Raw genomic sequence first — 26,209 nt, 5'->3', positions numbered from 1 at the left:
ACCGTCCAGCAGTACATCGCCAGCAACAAAAGAAACCTCAAATTTCAAATTGTGTCAAACAACCTTGGCACGCTTAAAATCCCTGTGGAATTCCTTGCTTTCGTCGTGAGTCTTGACGTGCATCACAAGAGGATCATCCGATAAATAAATATGTTCAAAAGTGCACAATAAAATTCTATCATGAACAGCTTCCACATTAATCAAACCCCGACCTCCTGAGTTGATTTCAAATTGTGTCAAACAACCTTGGCACGCTTAAAATCCCTGTGGAATTCCTTGCTTTCATCGTGAGTCTTGACGTGCATCACCAGAGGATCATCCGATAAATAAATATGTTCAAAAGTGCACAATAAAATTCTATCATGAACAGCTTCCACATTAATCAAACCCCGACCTCCTGAGTTGATTGGCATGTATAAACGATTAAGATAGGAACAAGGGTGGTGTGCTCTGTTATCAGACATGATCCTTCTGGTAAGGTGGTCAAGATTCTGAATGTCTTGTTTGGTCCAAACAACTACTCCAAAGGAATAGGAGAGGACTGGCACAGCAAAACGTATTGGTGGCTTTGATCTTGTTTCGAGCATTTAGCTCTGAGTTCAAGATTTTCTTTATGCGAGGTTTATACTTGGCCCGAAGTTTTGGCACTTTAGATTCCATAGCATTTAATCTCTTTTCAAAATAGTGTGTATACTTTTACATGATAATTCAATAGTAGTATGTTACAATTATAGTTTCAAAGTACACAAACATCATACGTAAAATCGTTGTACATACTAAATTTATCACGACATACATTGAAAAGTATACAACGAAATGTCATTGTTAAATACTCTACACATCAAGCCGGAGGGCGTTCATACGATTTACATTGCACACAATTACAAAACAGCGTAATATCCACAACGTAATACAATAGAAAAAACACAACCACCCCATGATTTGTGACTGTCATGCGTATTACATGTATATACCTATTACAGCATCGCAGATAATCGTGTTTACAGATAAGACTTACGATGTCCTTGTTATTGTGAACTTGAGATTATGTCATGTAGATGGACCAAGGCATTGATGGCCACTCTTAAGTATGCCACTAAGGTATACGTGGCACGCACGTGATTTGACCAGCGTGAACCACAGGCATCAGTATAGACAGATACATGAATTGCACCTTGGCTCTGTTAGCTTTAGAGATACTGGTCACGTATTAAGTCCGATACTCGTCATTACTGTGACCCTTAACAGGTTTGACATTGAGGAACGTGGTCATCTGTAAATTGCCAGTTTTCAATAACACATACCGTTATAAAATATTTTGTAAAACCCATGTTTATAAACACATCGGACACCTTTCTCGTGCATATGGCGGGGGGCCATAATATATAATTATTGTTATATTCGAATCACTTGCAGTCAGTAACGCTTTTACACAAACCTCATTTTCTGCTTCTTAACCTGTATACCAGGTGAGTGCTCAGCCTCTTTATGATGTCTCTCTCGTGCATCTGATGTACGGTGACTAAGCTCGGCCCTGGCATGACATTTTCAACAACGTCCTGTGGCGAGACCAAATCCTTTGGCGTTAAACGTTGTGAATCGGCTTTGAAACACTTTGAAGATACATGTACTAACGTTTATCGTACTATAGATGTTTATCGCTCGATTTCTTCTTTTCATGAGATAAATTTGACAATTGTTTTCACAGCTTCTTCACAGCTTCCAAAACGTGTCCGCCCATGCATGACGATCAGTCGTTGCCGGATTACCGACAGAAGATTAGAGATTGTCGGCCAATGCCGTCCTATGAAGAATCGACATCTGACTTCCAACCTGCGCATGACACGAAACACATCTTTGACCTGCGTTACCTCGGGCAATTTCTATCACATTCAGTTCATGAACTGTGCTTGGATGCAACCAAATTAAACTTAATCACTAGATGTTATTTTTGTTCAAGGTATTTCGAGAGACCCCCTGGCACTTACTGATATGGAGGCACAGGAAGAGGTATATTCTGTTACATGACTTAACAGTCATTATTTAATTCCATGTATGGAATTGTACATTATCGCACAGTACCTTGCAGAAAAATTCGATACTTCCACTAATATTTTAGTGTAAAAGTGTAAACGCATAACCTAACCCGAAGCTCACCTGGAACTTATAGCATATGGTTTGGGTTGATACTTGGAAAAGTATCGACAATGTCAATGTTAAGTCCCTTCCCCAGATGGTGATGAAATATGTTTCCCAGTTTTAATGCACCATGAGCAACGTTCACATATTTTTTTACTGAGGCATATATACAGATAATGTCTGAAACCTATCCAGACATGTAAGAACACAAACAAAATATATCTGGATGGAATTTTAAATAGTAACTCACTTATTGGTTTCTCCTTTTGTTTTAGCATAGCGGAAACTTGCATATAAAACCGCTAAAAATACATCCAGCGATGCGGGTTATGGACGATAAACAATTCGACATTCTGGAAGGAACAAGATTTACTGATCCAACACTTGAAACTGTGCTGATGAAAGAGGAAACGGTAAAACGGTGAGAGGCCATAATAACTGTACATAGATTAGACATGACACAGAATTCGGTTCTTGTGTCTTGTTGTTACATAATTTCAAACCGATTAAGTATGAAACTATCCCTTCACGGGGAATTTTCCGAAGCAAAGTATGAGGGGAATGTATTAAATGGTGAAATTTATTGATCAAAGTCACTCAGACAAGCATTGCTGAACACAAAATGCACTTAAAGCACCGACGTCTTTGGTTCCTTTGCTCTGCGTCAATATACTTAATTGTCTGCAGTTGCGGTGAAGCTACAGCTCGTTGTGTTGTCTGATAGCGGCTCGTACATGCCTGTTTCTCTTGAATGGTAAAGCCAATTGCGGAAACCATTTTAAGCTTTCCACAAGTCTCGAACAGTTGCTGGCTCCCGTCGAACATGAGGTCACGTATGGACATGTCTCTTGCGCCGAATTGCTATTCAGTCTACAGTCATACAAACCCGAAAACAAACATAACCAATTCAGTCCATGTAAAAATAGAAAATGTTCGGCTGAGTTCGATCCGCGATTCAACCCAACTCCGCGGTGTCAGGCGGTGTTTGATCGGTTTAGTCGACTGACTTAATTTGTGTGCTAGCGACTTTAAGAGTGTGGGTTCGAATGCCAACTCAAACCAACAAAAATAGTAGAAACTGTACTTTTCTAGGAAAGTGTAATTCATTGTGGTACATGAAATAACGTGTGCTCTGTGGTGAATCGCAAACCACACGGGATAATTTTTCAAGCATCCTGTGTTCATAAAAATTCGGCAATATCTTTTCATACGTATGTTTTGTGAACAAAATGTAAACACAGAACACGAGTTGTCATCCTTCATGAAAATTTGACTGCCTAAAGGTACAGAGAGAGAGAGAGAGAGAGAGAGAGAGTGAGGGAGAGAGAGAGAGAGAGATTTTGCAAAGACTATCATGAGACATACAGTTGTATAGAACATGAACTTCATCTTCGATGGCATTACAGTGCTTACATAATGCAAGAAATTAGAGTAGCATACAGTGTAAAAATGAAAATAGCATAAGGTATAACTTAGTTACTGACAACGTTTAGCAGGATAAACCTATTTCAACTATTTCACAAACATTACGTCTTCATCTGAATATTGTAAACATATACGTTTATGTATATAGACTAGTTGGGTTGCCAAATGTGTGCACAGTATAGATTCTGCTAACAATGTTTCGCAGAGTAAACATTTCAGGTACAGTGTACATATACTTCGCAAAGTTGTTAATTACGTTAAATATCCGAGGATGTACAGAAACTATGAAATACAGACATAGATCCCCCTTGATGTCTACCACAGTTTCACATAACATGAACTTCATCTTCAACAGTTTGCAATGCTTTCATAATGCAAAAGTATCATGAATAATATCCGCACCTTCTCTGGCTAACTGAATACCGAGTATTTTACATCCTGATCTAAACATTGTAAACATACGTTTATATGAATTAATGCATAATATAATTAAGTTGCCAAATGAGTACATAGTATGGATCGAAGAAACAATGTTGCTAACATTGTTACGCAGAAATACCATATTTCAAATAGTTTAGAAAGAGATGTTGATTATCCTAATATATGAGGATGTACCGAGACTTTGTATGGAGATATCGTGCCCACTTGATGCTTTGGAAACAAGACGCTGACGAAGGCTATCATATAACTTACAGGTGTATATAACATGAACCTCATCTTCGATGGCTTTACAATGTTTATATAATGTAGCATCATCTTTGACAGTAGCCAGGCCTTTTCTAATTAACTGAATACCGAGTATATTACATCCTCATCTAAACATTGTAAAAGACGTTTATTATCTCTATTTATATTAGATAGGAGATATTTTTTTTCACAATTCAACAAGGATTTATGAGAATAATAGAAACACAGTGATTTGTTGTCACGAAGAGATGACGGGATCACCTTGACAGACGGTTGAGGCAATATGGCAGCCTCCAACAGCAAATCGACAGCAGCTCGAACAAGTTCTCTTGGACATGTGGCACAGAATTCCTGTTGACGTAATCCGGCGACTAATGTCGTCCATGAGGAGACGTGTTTTAGCATGTATCGATTCAAATGGTCGCCACTCACACTACTGGAGGCTTGAACAATTCCATAAAGAGACTTGAAAAACATCTTGTGAAAAATCTGTGACTGGGTTACATTTCATTTTGACCTCACGTCTCTTAAATCTCCGTTACTAAAATGTTTGCTACCAAGGTGTTTGAAGATACATAGCTTGTGAAGTTCTGATACGCTTTTTCAAATATCATGTGGCTCCTATCCCTTCTGGGAAGTCAGAGAGGATGTATACAAGCAGAGAGAGCCTCTTAAATAGGAAGTAACGATGTAACGAACATTATATTTCAAAATGACACCGTCACTTGCTGCTTAGCTATTAGACACGTCTGGGTATTTACAAAGTAATGTCATGCTGTATTTGGTAAGACAGACTTACTACTGGGCAATATTAACATTACCATATCAACCACAAGAACATTTCATTGGAGTAAAGTTATGTTACAGTCCTCATTTTTCCAAGATATTTGTTGCTAGTCTCATGTTAATTAATTACAGTATCATTATTTGAATTTGAATCCTCAAAGGATTGAATATTTTACTTTCCTGCCTTTAAACAATTTAAGATTTATGAAGATAATGTCGATTTTTAGTTTGCAAAAACAACTAACTCTCAAACATGTTTACAAAATATTTATAAGATTGTTTTCAGTTTTCAGTATCTTGAAATTTGTCCAGTTTTCCTTATCAGAGGACAAAACAGTGTTGTTTCTGGAGACATGACGTTGCCTAGAATCTTCGTTACTTATATGGTGGATGGAAAGCTTTTAAACCATGTTTCCTCCTTATATAGATGGCACTTTATGTTTTATGATTGGACTTTCAGAGGATTTGAAAGTATTTGTCACCTCGTGGTATTTTATATCATGTGTATCCTGCGTTCCTTTCACTTGTTTTAGTCAATGTTTGCAAGTTTAGCGTGTACTATACAGCACTGTACTTGCTGGGAAGTAGTTAGTACACAGTTACAATGTTGAAGAAACGGTCGAGCTGGCTAAATAAGGGCCAAAGCTGCTTTCTCGGTGCGTTCCTTGGTGGTGGTTATCCCTTGTAATGACGAACATTGCAAAGTTACGATTCTCAGAGGTTGTAAATATCTTGTTAGCTTGTTATATTTTCAACAGAGTTCAGTTCTTGTAGAATCCCTTTGATCTTAAGCAGCTCGATGTTTATCTTGACAAAATTAAAGATTTCACTTAAATACAACTTAATTTCTTTTTCAGTATTTTGTGGGCAATTTGCACCCCAGTTGTTAAGAGAGCGCGCGAGATGAATGATATTTCAATATAAACTTTCAACTGTCGAACCTCAAAGCCAACGTACATTCATAATTTTTAAAATGAGTATGCTCTGCAGAAAAAACAAAAACACCTCCTCCACCCAAATACTGTCTGTTGAAGAAACAATAAACGTGACATTTTAAAACAAACAAACAAACAAAAAAGAAGAAACCCAAACAAACAAAAAAAACCCCATACCAACAACAAGAAAAGAACCCAAAAAAAGAACCCAAAAAACAAAACAAAACATAACAAAACAAAAAACAAAAAAAAACAAAAAAAAACAAAAAAAACAAACAAACAAACAAAAAACACAAAAAAGAGCACGTCTACATCGCTATTGTGGCTATGATGCGTCTTTATTGGTCATTCCCATAACACAGACCTTCCAAAACGCAGACCTCCCTCATTGCAGGTGCAAATAGCACAGTAATTACTTGGCGATGCTGGTCACCCCTAATTAATGCATGGTATGGTCCACATTCTCTTAAATAGTGAGAACGACAATGGAATGTATGAGCATTCTTGTCTAACAAAAGTGGAATACCATTTGCTTCAAACATATCAATTTCTAAAAGTGGATCCTGGTTGGTATTCACCAATTACACCTTCATTCTCGACAAAACTATTAATAACCTTGTTTTTGACAGATGTATATAATTTACAAAGTGTACAACAACGATATGCCCCTGTAGTTTCTAGGTTCATTTTTAATTCCCGTTTTTATGTATAGGTATTATATAGCAGTTGTCCAAGTAACTGGGAAATGACCTAAAATACTAAATATCTGTGAAAGCAAAAAGCAAAGTAGGGCGCAATCATATCTCCTTAAAGGTCACATGTACTCTAATAGGGTACACATGCAAAACCACTTGCTGACATCGTTATAAATGAAACCCCGTCATTAAAACTGCTCATTTCGATCTTTAATTACCTTAAATCGACCTTTTTCTCAACAGTGCACAATTCTCAGCCGCAAACGAAATTTCAACCAATCAGAGCGGCGCATCTCCGTGACGTAATAGTGGGTATAGAAAGGGGTCTGTGCACACAAAGTCAGCCGCCTAGCCCGCTCAGCCACCGCGACTTCCACTTGCTGAGCGGGCTAGGCGGCTGACTTTGTGTGCTGGCGATTAGGTGCCTGACTCTGAGGGTGCGGGTTCGAATCCCGGATGGGACTCAACCGAAAAAAGTACTAGAATTTGTACTTTACTAAGAAAGTGAAATCCCAAATATGACATATGTTGCATTTGACCACTTTCTAAATGGCATCGTGTAATCATTGATGGATACATTCCTCGAAGAAGGTAATAGCCTGACATTGCTCCTATAACTTTAATTTTAATATTTGCATTTTTGTTTTTAATAAGTTGTCGTAGCTTTCAACAGAACCATTGTTTTCGTCATTAAGTGTAATGATGCAGACGACATACACTAGGGCGTGCGTGCGAATTATGATTCATATAGGAAAACAATGAAATGTCTACATATTACATTCCTGTTATACATTCGCAGATCGCTTCTTTTTATTAAGTTTCAAAATGCATACAAATGATTATAAAGTAATTAGGATTATGAGACAAAGTATAAAGACGTAATTGACAAGTGTCTACATACTGGTGAGTGAACGTTACAAACCAAGTAAATTTAGCAAGTGAAGAAATTTATCGCGCAGTATTTTCACTTCGACCCCGACCTCGCTTAGGTTATGTTACAGGTTGTGTCATGCAAACTGCTTTTGGTAATGATTCAAATACATATTTATGTAGTTTTGATTTTCTAACGTGATGAGAACAAAATCTCATTAATGTCAGTAATTCAAATGGATTTGACTTCATGATTTTCAAAAATGGCGGCGCCCTGTCTTGGGATGAATGCTATTTAAGTTTGTTTTCATCGACTTACAAAAGGACAGTTACTTTCTACTGGTAGTAAAATATGTATTTTATTGATGGACATTAGGATTTTGCATGACATTGCTTATAACATAACAATTTCACTCTTGGAATCGGTCAATATAAGGGGTCAATATAAGATTACTTACGATAATATTGTCACTTCGACCACAACCTCGTTTCCGAGGAAGAAAGCGTTATATTCATGCAAAATGCTTTTGGTCAGCGATGTGTAGTAAGCAGTCTTAATTTTATAAACTCAATGAAACTCCATTTTCTATCCTGGAAGCATGGTATGGGGCGAACCATCCGATTTAGTATACACCACAGGCTTCCACAAAGCTCACTTCGAACACACTAACAACCAATTTAAGCAATTTAATTCAAACTACGGAGTCTGGTGGAAATCTGTGCGTAGTGACACCATCACGCGATCCCAAGGAACAATTGACGCCAACACAACAATTCGGCATGTCTTTGGTGACCTCGAGAAATCAGCAAAATGACGAGCTTCCAACACATTTTCTATATATTTAACTGGAAACCGTTCCTCCTATGACGTCACTGTAGGGCTCTGGCAACAGGGTTACGTAACCTGTCTGCGGTTTCGTTTGCGGGCGAGAGAGAAGCAGACGGCTTTTTAGCAACTTTTTTAAAGCGCTTGGTATTAATTAACCACAAGCTTTTTTTGGTTTATGACTAACCAAAAGTCTTTCATATGCAGTGATAAAAAGAGTACCAAAAAATGAGTTTAGTGGTCCTTTAATTTTTTAGGGGCACTGATACAGAGCAATTTCCGTGGACTGGTTTAAACTTTTGTTATTTTGTTTCTCCCGCGAGTACGCGGATGATATCCCAGAATTCGTGACTGGTTCGTGACCCCTGCTGCGCAGCCCGTATGCGCAATTGAGAGTTTAATTATAGACAGATCAACAGTGGTGAAGTCATTTTTACTTCATTACGAATGTATTATGAAAACAAATGAAATACTTTGAAGGCTAATCATCTACCAGTGATAGAAATGGTAAAAAAAAATTATTACGATAGAAAAATAACGAAGCCAATGTACGTCTTTATACTTTGTCTCATAACCCTAATTAGTTTATTGTCATATTTATATGATTTTGAAAATTAATAAAAGAACACACGGTCTGCGTATACTTACAGTGAATTTCTAGCATGACTGTAACAATTAAACGTTGTATAGACTGCCAAAGTGGATTCTATTTCACACACGCCCTGTCATAGATTCTGCTGAATGCTACAACAAATAAATCAAAACAAAATGCAGATAATGAATTTAAAACAGACTAATGTTATAACAATAATGTCAGACTACTACCTTGTTCAGTAATGTATCCATCAATATCCACATAAAAGAACGATATTCTATTCATCTGCTGCTGGTAAATAATCCTGCTCTGTGCTGTGTGGCTTACAACAGTCTAATTTCGAAAAAGTCACGCATCGTTTCAGGTCTTTCACATTGTTGAAAACCTGATAAACCTCTCTTTGGTCACCCAAGATAGCACACCTGGCAACTAATTGTATGATGTCCGCCATTCTAAGTAATTTAGTTAACCAATAATGAGCAATCAACGCAATGGTGGTATAATTCTTTGAAGGGAGGATGTTGTTTTTACACTAGCACTTTATGACAGAATGTAACCAGTATAGATTAGTACATGTACACAGACTGCCTTTTGACAAATCCGCCGTAGAAGATATAGGTAATTAATCAATCAGTGTGTTATCGGTTAATCCTTTGATCGATGTTTGTGTTTGTAACTCAGCTGATAAACCCTCTTGCATCACTTACATGCACATATTACATAACATACAATACATTTGCCACTACAGACCTTAATTTGTAATGTTGAGTGTTTACTCTTGACAGGAGAAATGCCAAATGGGAACCTTTGTTGAGTAATCTGAGTGTTGTTACCACTATTTATATCCGTTATAAATTCATTAACTGACCATCAAGTGAATGATGACAAATAACATGCATATTTTTATACCATCAAACGCGAGTCACAGCAAGGAAGATGTAATCTCTGTGTCGTATGCAGCCTGAAAACACTTTTGAGCCTAAACTGTTTTGAGGATACCAACGGAAATTCGTTATTACATAAGAAATGCACATAGGTATTTGCTGTGTACTAGGGTAAATGGGTATAATCATTTTTTTTTTACATAAGAAAATTTTCAGATTTCTCTACCAATGGCAAAGTCGTTATTAGTTTACGAATTCAGATAAATCAACTGTGTGTTTTTTATTATCATAGATAATAAACCAGGGTTGTACCTACCAAAAGTTATGTATTATGTTTGCTATGACAGCTGGGCCAACCCTCAAAACTATCTAAATATAAAGCTTTGCAATCTTTAGGACTTATATGTAACAAATGCCTTGCTACATGTATGTAGACATCATATTTTCCCATGACATGATTAAATATCGAGGTAAAAAACACAGAAATAGGATCAAATTGGATCAGTCACTATACCATCCAGGCATCAGAAAAAAAACTACACTGCTGGGATATTTTGTTACAATCAGATAAGGAACACCCTGGATATTTCTAAATAACAGCATGTGATGGGCATCCGGCCTCCTCACTTTTTCGGGTGAAGAAATTCTTCTAATGTGGACAGTCCCTTTGTCCGTCGCAGTTGAGGGAGCGGGTGCTGACCAATTTGCAGCATGGTTTCGTAATTAGACCATCGGTGAGAAACATTATTCGCTCCGCATCGGTGCCCCTTTAATGTAAAGAAACCAGACAGTCAAGTGATTGATGGACTAGAAAATCTGATAAGAGAATTTGGAATTATGACTGCTGAGTAAAAATACTGAGATTCTGACGATCTTACACAAATAAAAACGTTTGTGAAAGAAATTTGCTTCACAACACATTGAGGGCCAAGACATTGTCCTGGACCAAATATTTCTTTCACAGCAGGCTCAGCATACTTTAATATGCAAATGAGCTTATGATGACTCTCTGGGACTTGAGTCAGCCAGTGAAAATATCAGCCCAGTTGAATTAGATATAGCATGTCAGTGCATATATATATGTCACAAGGTTTTCTGATTTATTACAGAAACCAAGAAATAGATATGGAGGGTCATTTGATGCATCACTGCATTCTGCCGTCATGCCAAGGTATAGTTGTTCCACCACAGACACTGGTTGAAGACAGAAAAGTTGATGCCAATATTGTGGTCTCAAAAGAAATCAGACAGCAGAAAGTGTCTTTTGAAAAGCATGGAAGCAGCAGTAAGCAAGCAGCACAAAACCACAGCCTGGATGCTTTAAGATGTGTGAAAAGAGAAACTGTCAATACAAGTGTTACAAAACAAGCAACACGACCCTCCAGGAGTGCTAGGCAAATGGTTGATGAGGTAGGTGCAATAGATCTTCATATTAATCATCAAGCATAACCATAAACTTCAATTGTTGTCTTAAAAGAACCATTAAACATTTACTGGCTTTTTGTATTCTTAAAAATATTTCAGTCAAGAATTGTTTTCCAGTTGTTTGTTAGGTTTGAACTCAAGAGAATGTGTTTTCTAAATGAGTCATTGTGATTACATTTTCCCTTCCTTTTTCCATGTAGTATCCGCTCCCAGTCATCACTGGGGAGCTATGAATCCACTCAAAGGAAAGAATTCTTGTTTTTGTTGAACCCACACCTTCTATGGATAAGTTCATTAAATTCACCTTTAACATGAATTTGTTCATACTGCACATTCACAGAAAACATCATTGCTGTTTTAACAGTTGCAACAGGGTCAATCATTCATTTAGCTGAATAAAAGCAATACATGTATGTATATATATTGAGTCAAAAAAGAAACTTCACATTCTTTCTTCAGGGCACTATGAAAGAACAAGAGATGGTAAAATGGTTAAATTGTTATTATTTCATTGCTGAGATCTGTGTGATGTACTTTATACACTGACAGTGCCACAATCAGTTCCATTTGGCTACACCGCTGGTCCAAAACATGGGAGTACAGAATGTCAGGGTCAGGTCACAGTATTTTTTCTGTGCAGCCTAAACAACAACAGGGCATGTTCACTGCATTTCAGGGATTGATTGTATAGTTTTCACATGCAGCTATTTTGTTGCTTACACCTATGGAATCTTATTCAGACTAGTATGTCATGTTTCCACGCATAAATATCCTCAAGGTCTTGTACTGAGAGAAAATCAGTAAAACAAGAATTGTGAAAGAAATATTCTGGTGAAATGTGGCAATCAGTTGGTCACTATCAAATGTATGTTGCACATGTGAGGGTGTGCATATGTGTGTGTCCACTCAAAATTCATAACTGCTATTTAAGAATTAATCAAGAACTGCTCACAGGAATACAGGTAACTGTTTTTAAAATCAGAAAATATTCAAATATGTTTATTTGTTGTTGATTTTATTTCCCTGTGTTTAATTTTATTTTACAATGATTTGAACCTTTGAAAGCATGTGCAAGTATACTGAGTGAAAAAAGAAACTTCACAAAATGTAATTTTTAAAATAATGAATAATTTTTCTCTGATGATACATCTATATATCCAAAATGGAATCCCTATCTTTCTACTCTAGACTGTTTACCAGCAGTGAGGCCTGATTCATACCGCTTACTTAAAGGTCACATGCATCCAAAAAATCAAACATAATTAAAACACATTTATCACTTATTCATGACATATAATATACATTGCTGCTTTTGAAAAAACAAATGAACACAATTATAAGCGTACAATCACGATTCAAAAGTGCAATATTTTGTTCTTGGGCTTACTTACCCCGAAACAAAGCCCACAGAAGACCGAACCCAGTCATAGCGGGTGGATATGCACTCAAGTGTAACAATGGCTTCCGATTGACTGGTTTATTTGCTGTTATGCTGAGGGTTCATTGTGTGTACAGAAAGGCATTTGATGGGCATTTGAGAAGTATAGCCAGTCACAAGAAAGTAAAATTCTTTATGGATAACAACTTCTTTTTGTGTATTTGATGCGTCGTTTCAGTATGGATTCATATACTGTTGTCAAACAAAATCATATACACGAAAAGAAGTTGTTATCCATGAAGAATGTATATAGAGATGTTGGGTTTGGAAAATACATGTTCTCTGAATTTGCGCTCGATCCAATAAAAAATCATGTCAGTAGAGATGGTAAACTACTGCGTGGCTGGAATCTGTCATTCGTCCAAGTACAAAGCAGGACTTGAAACTGAGAAGAGTTTGCACCAGTTTCCGTCAGATTCAGTCATCCGAAAAGAATGAATCTAGTTTGTTTGCAACCCACAGACATAAAAACATGTCATGTGCATCACACGTGCCTAATTACATAATGTGGCAGACACAGGACTCGGGTGCACGAGTCATAAATCAACTTATTTTCTTTATGTCGTAGAGTCTGATAGGTGTTAAGTTCAAATTGCACGTGGTCAATGATTGAAGCTGTGTATTGCATGTTGTCTTTAGCAGACAGGCAGACAGACATATAGGTGTGAATAAACCAGACACTGAGCTTTCTCTGTGACAGAGACTGCTTACCACAATCAACAAGTTGTTTTACGTAATGAGTAGATTATTTACTTGTTTGTGTACACAACCAAGCTCCGCGAACCTATTCACTGTGCATGCGTTATGGACGCAGCGCAGCACAGCTGTGGAAACCAGTTTTCCCACCAGCGCTGGGGGGAATTTAGTGAAACGTTTGAACTCCGATTTCGTGGGCTTTTATTTCATCGCGTTTTTTTCAACTTTATAGGTTGAATTGGCATTTTTTATGATTTGTTTCGGTAAGTGCATACCGAAAGGTACCAGAATCCACAAAGTTGTGAGTTACGTTGCATGTGACCTTTAAGTTGGCTAATTTATGATCACCACATAAAAACAATACACAACGCAAGGTCCAAAACCAAAGAATAGCCAACTTGCTGTCACTGGGCAGAAAAGCATTTTACACTAGTAAGGCAGAACTGTCTACGGATGTCAGAAATTTCTAAACTTGATATAATGCTCATAGTAGCATCATTTCGCTAAATGGAATCCTTGCAAATGTTCAGTGACAAATATGAAAATTGTAGATATGAATTTTACTGAATTTGCAATTAAGTAAATGGTGGAGTAATTGTCAGATGAGTTGTAATTTGTAGTGACAAAAATATGAGGGTCAGAAGCATTTGATTGGGTCACTTCTGTAATTAAGAAACACCTGGGGTAAGGCCATATTATCAATATTGTTTTCAGAAAACACAACAGGCACTCTGTGCAGGTTTTGAGCTGTTTGACTACAACAGAGATGGTTTGATCTCCAGAACTGACTTTCTACATGTTCTTCATGAATTTGGATTTACCATTGCCAAAGATGAATTAGACAACCTTCTGTCAAGGTAAACATCATCTTTTTCATTACATGCCGTCAGCTCATGGTCAGGATAAGTGGGTCTGGGTGTCACTAATGGGATGGACAACAATCCACACAAACCAATCCAACATGTAGTAAGCATTATGGACTCAAGTGCGTCAAGTGCTAACTCTAAACTATCAAAAATGCAAACAACAGATGCATACTGATACAAAGGCTAGAGATCATATTCAGTTTTCTTGATTAATCACACAAAAAGCAGAACATCATACCCATTTATAAAAGAAAACTTTATCATTAAGATATACCATCAGCCAAGTGTATACAACAGTTGCTACACTATAAGTTGTTCACTGGTTGCGAGGGGGCCATGGGCTCATGTACCCTTGATGTTTTTTTATGTCTGGCTCGGGGAACATAAACAAACCTCGAGGGTACATGAGCCCATGGACCCTGACTGACCAGTGAACAAGGTATTTATCTTACCGAACACCTGAATTTTAATTTTGAACTGTTTGAAGCATTTCTGTTGAATGCGATGCGAATCGCCATTTTGCAGACGGCACAAGGTAAACAGATTTAGAGTTATCTCCCTTCCATCAATTTTCAATTGCAAAACATTGGTAATTTCTGTGCTTGATGCGGGATTCAATGTTATTTGAGGCAAAGAAGTACTACCATGAAGCACCAGAAGAGTTCGGAATTCCCAGCGGTGTACATTGAAAAAGATACATCGCCTGTAAGTGGGGTACATTGAAAATAACAGAATAGCGCTTAGCCAATCAGAAAGTGACATTCATATGTGAGGTAAGATAAATTTCATTATAGCACAAGTTTAACATTGCCATTTGAAATTCATTTTTTTTAGTTTCACTTCATATTTTGTAACTGTTTACTTTGACATTGGTGACCATGACATGCTTATGTTGCCTGATTTCATGACTATGTTCATGAAGCTCACATTATTCTCAGCTATCAGGATCTGATTACCGCCTTGTCATCCATACTCCCCAAGGCTTGCATGAATGACTCATTTAAAATCCTATTTGACAATTAAATGCCTGTCATTCTCTTTTGTTATCAAAGTAGTTCCTATATGCTCTGGGAAGACAAAGTGGCAACAAGTCAAACTGTATACAGCAACCTTTCCTACAATTATGTTAATCATTATGTTAAATGTGCATATAGAAAATAATGCAGAATGATAACATGATAGTAGGACATATTTTCCCTGTTAAAATGATTGCTTAAGTACGGAAGCGTATTAGGGCCACGGTGACAAATTGTTTTGGTGTCACTATCTCCTACGTAGCAATTTGTCCTAGTACTAGTATCTCCTACGTAGGACATACTATCTGCCACATAGTACTTAATATACTCTTAAAAAAAATTAGGGGATCTTCATTCTTTTTATTTATGATTAAACATATTTAGGAGATTCATCAAAGTCAATCAATGTTGATATGATATTATTGAATGTTTTGAGAGTGCATCACCATTTGCACTTCCTAACAAAGATAGTTATTTGGAATGTATTTTGAAAGATGATTGGTGGATGGCATGTAATTTGCATGCATATGATTTTCATTAAAAAAACCAAAAAAAAACACTAGAAACAAACACTAGCAAATGTGTGATGCAAGATGAGTGTCAAATTTAATGTTCTAATTGATTTCTCGACCTTCTTGAAAAAAACGTAAAAATCAAGAATGGGATCCCATGCACGTGTATGGGACTACTGCGTTGTGCACCTGCATATCATGCATTGTGTTTAGGGATGGTAATAGAGGGAAATGGTTGGTGGTGTGTTCATAAGATGTCTGCCCTTAAAATGTTTGTTAACGTTTACAGTTCCTATCTAAATTGAAAGTTCAGGTTCCCCTACTTATTTTGAAGAGTATATATCCCTTTAAAGGTTTGGATTATATGAAGTGTGGTTATTGAGAAATGTTTAGTTATGCAGGACATAAGATAGTAGAAATGCAGGTCAATGCATATTTATGACACTAACGCAGTGTTACTTCTCTGTTATTGTGTGTGGTGTGTGTGTGTTACCTTTGGGTCACGTGGACCTTGATATAATTGCAGTTATGGGTATACACACACGCACTCATGCACTCACGCACACACACACACAGAGAAGTGGGGAACAGTTTCCGGTATGAAATTGTCTTTATGACACGTCCTCTAAAACTTTTTCTTTTCTTCATATGAGGCTAGGTTGGATCAGATACAACGCTCCTTTGCGGTTTGTTTTTTCGTAATTGTTTACAAGGTGACTTGACTCAAGTGGAAATGTGTTAAATGCGGCGTAAAGCAATACAGAATTAAAAGAAGGGAAAAGATTGTCATTATAGTGGCTTGTATAAGTATAAGGATATAAGTACGCGTGGATTGCCACCGATAGACACGTTTGTGCACGCAGATTATGACTGATGTGCAACCTCTGAAATATCCAGCGCATAATAGAAAAATGTAACTGCAACGCGTAACAGTAAAGTACAACAGTCGGTCCAACACATGAAAGTAATATACAACAAGTATACCACCCATCAAAAGTCTAGACTCACTTAAAACACCCACTATATTTTATATATGTATACATGGTTACAACTTGGGGGAAACAACGTTAAACCTTATGCAGATTAATTGCACGAGGATGATTCATCAAATTGCTGAAAAGTACGTGCAAATATCGTGCATGTGAACTGCTGTGTTGTGGTGTAAAGTTTTGATAAGAATTTGCCATTTTTCACCGATGTGAATCATTTGTTGAACGCATGACAATAATCTTGTCAACATTACGCATTTGTTTTGTTATACATCAGTTCATGTGTGAACAGTACCTTTAAACAGTATGGTATATTTTGCAAAATCTAGTTTAGAACAGTTGATTGAAGTATGCGACTACATTTACACTAGTGAGCCTAAACTTTTGATGGGTAGTATATTTGAACACAAGAGTCTAATTGTGAAGGAAACAGTAGACTCTTAGAGTAAATGAAACACATGATAGTAGATTCCAATGGTAAATATAACACATAACTTTTGACTCTATACGTAAATGAAACACATGGCTGTAAACTCTAAACCTGGTAAGTGACTGAAACAGTCAAAAAGGAAATGGTTTCCGTGTCTGGGGGAACTAAGATGACCATTTCAGATTATTGTATATTAAAATATATCGAGCATCTCCTACAGGAGATACTAAGTCCTACGTAGGAGATAGCAAGTCCTACGTAGGAGATAGTAAGTCCTACGTAGGTGATAGTAAGTCCTACGTAGGAGATAGTATGTCCTACGTAGGAGATACTGACACCAAAAAAGTTTTCACCGTGGCCCTAATACGCTTCCGTACTTAAGCTATAAATTCTTCTGATTATGGAAAAGAAATTATTGCATAAAAGCAATGCTTAGAACTATAACTGAAATTGTGATTTATTCATGTGTAGTGTTTTCATGTTTGCATGTTTCCACTTTTTCTCACCTTCATCAAAACAACATAGTTTTGACTTGGCATATTTTGTATACTCCCAGTTTGACTATGCGTGAACATAAACATAGAATGGAGCACTACTAAACTTAATAATGTACTGTACCTGTATAGCTGATACTCCTACTTTGCCTACTCTTTGAAATAAACCTATGGGGGTGACTCCCAGGGCCTACCTATAATGATTAGAAGCCAAGTCAGTTGGTTAATGTGATCATCCATTGTCTGTTTGACATCTGGAGATACTCCTCTACTCTGATTAAACTTTGTAAACTCACTGCACAGGTTGTTTGTTTTAAAATTGGACATAATCCCTCGGAAAATGTAAACATATTCATTTTTACCAAGCGCAATTATGTCGTGAACTTTATTTCCCTATGGTGCTGTTAACACTATTTCCCTGAATTAATGTAAAACCATGACAACCCCAACAGACACTTGCAATTACTTTGATATGAATTTTGTGACTAGATTTTGTGAAACCATCCATCGGCAGTAGTGATCTAAATGCAGATATATTTGACATATATATTACTTGTCAGAAATGTTATGTAACACCATTGCATTTGATTACTTGACACATTAATACTGTAGGAAGTAATACAAACCCTAACCTTGTGTTGCATTTACATAAAAAGGTATTCATAACATGTTCGGTAACACAATAAAATACCACTTGAAAACAAATTACCAAAATTACAAATTAAGCCCCAGACAAAACTAAACTACTCAAAAACGAAACGCACAGGTAGTATTTTTCCATGTAACTTTTCGAATGTGAATCATTGGTGTCTATGTAAGGCCATCCACATTTTTTTTAATGTTTCATATCTCCTGGCTGGTGCTGACAAGGAGCGGGCGGGCGAAAAAAAATTAAAAAAAGAAGAAAAAAAAAAGCCCATGTTGCCATCCTCTTTCCAACTCAGCGACAGATAATCACCCTTTTACAGTACCCTGAACATATATGAAATACTGAGTGAATGCAAGTATTGACTCTTAATTAAATATGCTATGCTACAAACTTTTAATAGGGCCTTTTTAACCAATGTGCAAACTGTATGAATCCGCGTAGCGGATTCTTACAAAAGTTTGCACATTGGTTTTTAGTTTCATACTTCAATGCAACGAAATAACATTGGTTTTTAGTTTCATACTTCAATGCAACGAAATAAATACAAATTCAATCCTTATAATTAAATTCAGCAACAAATACTATACCCTGTTAACAATATTTTCTTTAAACATAATCAAATTCATCGAAACAGATATCTTTGTTACCACCGATTAACATTTTCGGTGTAAGAATTCGGTAATGGCGTGACATGACTCAGGTGACTCATTTACATAAAATGACACGCCTACCAAACCATTAGCCAATCAGCATAGAGCACCCCCCAAACAGCTGTCAATCAACCAGGCTAACATCGGTCGGCCGAATCAGAGTGGAACAACTCAACGTGACGCGTCCCGGTATCGGCAAAGTTTCAAGTTCAAACGTTTGAATTACTACCTGCGAACTGAAAGAGACAGTTTGAAAAGTGAGAAATGGAAATGAAGCCCGATGATATGAAGTTAGTGGAACTGAGATTGTAGTATTTGCTTAAGTAGAAAGAGGCTGTGATGTGACAGGGATTGCGATGCCATGAACTGATGTTCCAACGTGCGCATGCTCCTGTCGAGGCGTTGCAACGTTATTAACGTTCACGGATAATCTTGAGTTGTTTGTTTATGTTAACCACAATGTATCACTTCAATGTTTACTCAAAGTTCATTAAGGTACCAGAGTGCATGGGAATTCCCTCGCTGTAAAGGTATTCCCCGACATTCCTCAGGTCCAAAAGTAGCCCGGTTCGGTGGGCGTGGCTTATTTTTTCAGATTCATTGGGAAATGAAATCAAAAGAAATGTTCCCAGTTAACCAATGAGATTGCCAGAATTTTAATGAACACAATAAAAATTTAATTATTTCAGATATAACATCCAAAGTATACCAAGTCAAGCGAGGTATCATTTCAATTGCATACTTCCAAATACTGTGAAATTGTTACCTTTACACCTGTTTCTTCATTTTACTGTTGTTTATGGCATAAGTGTTTTGCACATACATATCCATCATATCATCTGTGAAATATTACACCGTACATTTACCTGTGAAAAGTTCTTTAATATCTTAATCATGTTACAATGTGTAGTCTATGATTATGTAAAATAAATTCCCATTGAGGGTAATGAATCTTTTCTTTCTGTCATTAATACCCCAACTATCAGAAACTTGTTAGCATACACTTTTAAACAAAGTTTCTACTTTAAATATATTGTTTAAGTGTCAATAACCTAAAACTCTCCAAAAACATGTAGATACTTGACAATGTTTTAGAATATCCAAGTTCAACAAATTACTCTCTGGCCTTCACTTTCTTTATTGAATTCTTCCTGTTAGTAAGGAGAGAACAGGCCTTGAAATGTTTGTATACAAACCAATAAAGATTAAATCATAAAAATGTGATTGGCTGGTACATAAGACAATCCTATCAACTGATTCGACCCACAAATATATTATTTGAAGTTCCACACCTCAGGATCCCCACACCAGACACACACAGTTGGGAAGAGCTGACATGAGTAGTACTGGAATTCAACATGGCTGTCACAAGAGAGGTTTCTTCTCACCATCTTGTTCTCATATTTATGTCCTTCTGGAAAGAGGGGTGATCCGCAGGAGTAGAGGATGTCCTGTTAAAAATTAAAGGTTTTAAATAACAGTTTTCAAAAGATTTTGTGGGATTGTCTTAATTAAAGAGAAACAGTTGAAATATTATTAACAAACATTCAGGAAAATGATTGTCAGGATACTTCTTAAGGGTATGAAAATATTCATTGTCCAGACAGAGCCTTGTTTTAGATGTCTAAAAGCTAAGTGAATAGAAAGAATGATTTGCAATATTTCATCAATATCACAGTTGGGGACACTAGAAATGGGCTTCATCTCTCAATAGTGGTAGTGAAAGTAACACATTGACACTGGCTGTTAATTTTTTATACATCACCCTCTTAATCAAACCTAAAAGAAACTTCAAAACTTTGTCACTGAAATTAAAGAAAAAAATTAGACCTACTTCTAACTGCATGTTCAAGTCCATCTCATCTTTTGTCCACAACTTCTTGTCTGAATAGATGACTCTTGGTTTCTTACAAGAACTGCATTCAACTTCTCGTCGGCTCTTCTCCTTTGTTAGAAGCTTTTTCTGTTCCTTGTCATTATCAACCTTTGTCTGAGGCCTGTCAGTCTCCTTGGTATCTTTGCCAATAAGATCACGGAAAGACATGAACCTTGCTTTGTTGACACTGTTTCCATCAATTTGTGGATCTGGAATCCATGAAAGAGTCATAAACTTTTGCAACCCTATCCTTGGAGTCTGACAAACTGTACAAGGGTCTTCATTTTCTACCTTCACAGTGAGATCTTCTATTGACAGTTTATATGCACTTTCAAGTCTTGTTTCCTCAACAATGAGCCATAAGGCTCTGCAGCTCCTTGCCTTAGAGGTCACTTCACAATATTTCGCTTGACTGTCATGACTTAAAGTATTGTTTGAAGTTATCAACAACTTGGCCTCTTCTCTCAAATACTCACTTGATGGAGCCTTCAGTTGAAAGGAGTATTGTCTCTCTCTTCCATGAGTAGCAATATACTGCATGAGACTCTTGTGCTTGGCAAGCTGTTTCTGTGTTATGTCAGAACGTACAAGCTCTGGCTGAATGGCTTTGGCACAGTTGAACAGTTCAGTTACCTCTTAAGTAGATACCCTATGAACAATCTTGAAAGGTACTTGTTTCAAGCTGAAGCGACTAAAAGCCTGCGATGCAACATCAATGACAGGCTGTATGCTTCCCCTCAAAGCATTTTCAAGACCATCTGATTGTTTGGTCTTTTCCCTAAGTTCTGACATATTTGTACATGCATGAATTGTTTGCTCTGTTTCATGATCCATTTCAGCTCTGCTCAGAGCCAAACCGTACAATCCAAATATGCAAAATTGACATAACTTTCTCTGCCGGGTTTTTCCAACTTCCTCCTGGAGCAGTCATGACTGCAGAAATCATATTAAAGTTTTGACTGAGAAAGTGTGCAACCAGTGTGAAACTCAGCCATATGTCTCAAAGCTGATGATGCATCAAAGAGAGTGTCCTTCACAGAAACAAACACTTGCCCTCTGTAAAAGCTGCCAACAACTTGTTCTGGAACATCACACACAAGGAGCACAGAATGGGTTAACTTAAACCTGTGAATGTCATGATCAAGCGCAACTGATTCTCTTCCTTTGAACATCAGCACCCGTTTACCTCTGTCAAGAGAAGCCAATGGTGAATCTGGTTCTCCAACATTTATTCCGTGTTTGTCATCCATGCAGTACATCAGCACATCTCCCTGGTGTAAGACTGCAAATTCCTTTGTGTACTTCAATAAAACCATGCAATAATGACTGTCCACATGACTCTTATGGATACTTCTTGACTGAACATGGTATTTGATGTCAAATCTACCAGTGTAGTTAAGAGCTGCATGAGACTTTGGATCTTTCAGCCAGAACTGGAATCTGACCCATGTCTCTGAGGGAATGTTCACAGATGGCTCTAATTCTTTCACTTTCTGTATCAAATTCGGTATCGAAACTGCAACAGGCTAGTTTCCATGAATGCTGTGCCTTCTGTCATCAGCTACAGGGGGAAACTCAAGATGTAAAACTCTTTCAAAAGCATTCCAGAATGGTTCATACATCTCTGGTCTTCCAACATTATTCTCCCGAAGATCAGTCACTAGTTGTGGATCATCAGACAATAAAGCCTGGTTCATTCTTGGGTCAACCTCTTGACTGACAGTTGTGGGAGACTTGGATGCATCACCTGTCAGGTAGGTATACATTGACCTAAATACATATCCTGGTATCTTGGCCCAGTGGGAAAAGTGCTGCTGGAATGATACACAGGAATTTTCTTTGCAGTTTTGCCGCATATTCTTGCAAATTGTGAATCATCCCATTCATCAGCATCATCTGGAAGCCTCCAGAGGAAGGTAAAAGTGAATTTTCTTCCCAAAGGAGAATACTTGAACAGGACAACTGGAACTGACAATCCTGTCTCCTGCAGTTTCTTTAAATACTTGAAATGTTGATCTGGATTTTTGTACGAGAAATATGGGGCATCATTTAGAAAGAATGGTTTGTAGACTTCAGCTTCTCTCATTGCTTGGTCAAGTTCTGTCTTGGAGGGAATGATGGCATGTTCTGATGCCTCCACAGTCCAGCAGAGGCTGTTTTCGATGGGTGACCTTGCAGGTTGAGAACTGTTGTACAGAGACATCATTTTTTCTTTCTTGTTTTCTAGATACTTCAGATAGGACCTGGATATGTCTACAAGTTCTTGTAAAGCTTTCCTGACTGGCTCCCAAATAGGCTTTGACATCCACACTGTGCTGAGATATTCCTGAGCAAGATTCGCATGTTTACTTAGTTCCTGACTTGACAGTTCTGTGGCTTTGTTTTCTTTTTCATTTGATGATCACTAAACATGCGGAATGTACTGTGGCCAATCCGCCTGAGATCATACAGTTTTTTGAAGAACTCTGGCATCTTCAAGGATCTCGATTCAAGTGACGAACAAAAGGGATCTAGGTACCAAAGAAAGTTTCTTAAATGTAGCACAAAGATTTTTCCAGAATCCAGATGATAGGGAGAAAATCCAACCTCTGCATCTGATAGTATCTGAAATACACCAAGTTTACAAACTTACTCACTGAACATTTCTGTAATTGCATAGCAAGCTTCAATACATGAAATGTTTACAAAGCTATACTTAAAATCAATGCTTAAATTCATTAACAAATTAATAAAGGATAAAATGTTCATGCACATGTACTTGAACAGATTGTCAATAGGCATTATCAGATTATAAATATCAAATTAATGTCATGAGTAATTAACAAACTTTTGAAAATTACCTCAAGCAAATCATTAAAGAGAGCATCTTTCATGATAAGTTTTGCAGAATCCAAAAGGGCAGGCAAAACTGATTTCTTAGCAGACTTCATCATGAGGTTGAATGCATCACACGTGGGAGGACAGACACTTGATACTGCTATTGACACTGAAAGATTGAATGATATATGAATATTTGTGTGCGTTTTTGTTCAGATACTCTAACTGTGTAAATTACCAAATTTATATTAAACAACTTTCCAATATACACAATAGATTCCAACTGGAAGTCACGAAAATATATACAATTATTTTGTTATGAATTGTTTAAGCAAAAAGTAACCAGGTGTAAACAGTAACCAGTAGTGAGATCATTGTTCAAATCCTGTCAACAATCAAAAACTCAACACACTGCAGTTTCTCAAACATTATTTGGGTCGTGGGTCGTTAATGAGCGATGCCTCCATGCCGTGGAGTTAAAAGCGATGCTGGTCAGCTCAATAGCGGTATCGATAGCGAAGGAGATGAAAACATACATTCATGGAATTTTCAGCTTGGAAACAAAGATACAGCATTGAAATTTTCCTAACTTTAACATAGAAAAATGAACATACATACCAGCCCTGGGTGGAAAAACCGTGAAAATGACAAGGGTTGCTCCTTGTAACTTCAATAGCGATATCGGGTCGTGCAAGCGAGCTCTCACTGAGTGAGTGGCATTGGAGTCAGGCTTTTTCAAGGAAAGGTTTACATGAACCGGTTCCTCAATATTCGGTTCATATTCCTCCGAGATCGAACTGAAGCTCAAGTTAGAATCCTTATTAACTGCGCATTCTTTATCCCTAATAATTCTGCCCCCGCAAACAACAACCTCCAAAATGTGTGACAGCCATCTTCCCGCATTTTCAAATCCACGTGCATTTAAACTCAATGCATTGTGTGTGTATGAAAGACATGTCAAAGCAAAATGCTTTTCATTATGTTCGGAGTTCTTATTTACCAAATAAGGTAACAAAAATATTTTCTGACAGTGTAGATGAAAAGAACGAATTTAGAAGTTTGAAAGACTTTTTAAAATATTATAGTTTTTTTCTAAGTTGGCTGTTAAGACACATTTTTTGTTTGATTGGACTGGTATTATTGCTATTGTCGGCTTTTTGTAAAATAAATATTTTTTTTTTGTTCTGTCGGAAGGAAAATTTGGGTCGGTCGGGAGATGAGAAACACAGAACAAAATACAGATGGCCTAATAAGTATATCTATGGTGAATTTGAATCCATTGTCATTGAGGACAACTTGCCAAATCGCATCAAAATCTATTTTCCTCAATAAATGCAATAAATAGTGAATGGGAAGAAATTCATGCATTTCCTTTTGCACGCAAATTTCATGCATCATTTCCCATAAAAGTCGGGGTTGGGGTTCAGTGCGTTTGCAACAGTTGACAATCTTAAATTTGGTGTTAAAGCCATGCCTAGACTTACTGAGGCTGGGGAGTCTCAGTCTGCGATTGCAAGGCAACTGAATGAGTCACAGAGTACCATAGCAAGACTTTGGCATCGCTACCAGAAGCAAGGGTCAATAGGTAATCATCCCAGGTCAGGTCAACCCCGTGACCACGCCTGCTCAGGACAGGTTTATTTGGCTTCAATATTTGCTGAACAGGCTCACCACAGCATCCTCAACAACATCGGTAGTGCCAGGCCTCAGAACAATTTCTGATCACACTGTGAGGAACCGCTTACGTGAAGCTGGTATTCATTCCAGAAGACCTTTGCGAGAACCTGTCCTTGCATGTCAACATCAGCATCAGTGCAGACTGTGGTGTCGCCAACATCTCCTATGGTCATTGCAAAGGTGGTGAACAGTCATCTTCAGTGATGAGTCACGTTACATGCTGTGACGTCAGGATGGCAGAGCATGTGTGTATCGACGTTGTTATGAATGCAACGTTGCAAATTGTGTACAGGAAGTGGACAGATATGGGGGTGGAAGTGTCATGGTTTAGGCTGGCATCTCATACAGTGACAGGACAGATCTCATTCAGGTTCAGGGCAGTTTGACAGCTCAGCGTTATCGTGATGAAATCATCAGGCCTCATGTCCTTCCTTTCATGAACTGCCAGGGCATCATTTTTCAGCGTGATAACACTCTTTTGCATACAGCAAGAACAACCAGGGATTTCCTTGCCCAGAACAACGTTCAGGTTCTTGATTCGTCCTCATGATCACCGGATCTTAACTCTATTGAACATTTGTGGGACGAATTGGATCATCGTGTGCGATGGCGTGACCCTCAGCCACAAATGTCACCTGCTCTGTGGCCTTGGTAGAAAAATACTAACTCATTCCTAGGCACTTCATCTGGAATCTGGTCCAGTCTATGGGACGCCAATGCCAAGCAACCATTGATGCTAATGGTGGCCACAAAAGATGCTGACTGCTCTGCTACCTTGACCTTGGAACACTTGTCATTTGTGATGTACAGTTGCTGGCAGACTTTCTGACTA

General features: G+C 37.5%; 1 protein-coding gene across 2 annotated transcripts in view; it reads left to right on the top strand.

The window, feature by feature from the left end:
• The window catches only part of LOC137288066 (EF-hand calcium-binding domain-containing protein 6-like), a 244,859-nt gene that overhangs the window by 13,852 nt on the left and 204,798 nt on the right, over positions 1 to 26,209 (top strand). For both annotated transcript variants that reach the window (XM_067820444.1, XM_067820445.1), the window contains exons 2-5: positions 1,961 to 2,010; positions 2,415 to 2,560; positions 10,952 to 11,252; positions 14,116 to 14,258. In XM_067820444.1, the coding sequence (XP_067676545.1) occupies positions 1,961 to 2,010; positions 2,415 to 2,560; positions 10,952 to 11,252; positions 14,116 to 14,258 (640 nt within the window). The remainder of the gene's footprint in view (positions 1 to 1,960; positions 2,011 to 2,414; positions 2,561 to 10,951; positions 11,253 to 14,115; positions 14,259 to 26,209) is intronic.

The sequence above is a fragment of the Haliotis asinina genome, chromosome 6 (genome assembly GCF_037392515.1).
Source record: "Haliotis asinina isolate JCU_RB_2024 chromosome 6, JCU_Hal_asi_v2, whole genome shotgun sequence".
Classification (NCBI taxonomy): domain Eukaryota; kingdom Metazoa; phylum Mollusca; class Gastropoda; order Lepetellida; family Haliotidae; genus Haliotis; species Haliotis asinina.
Note: the sequence above shows the minus strand (reverse complement) of the source record. Positions and strands in the feature narration are given on the sequence as shown.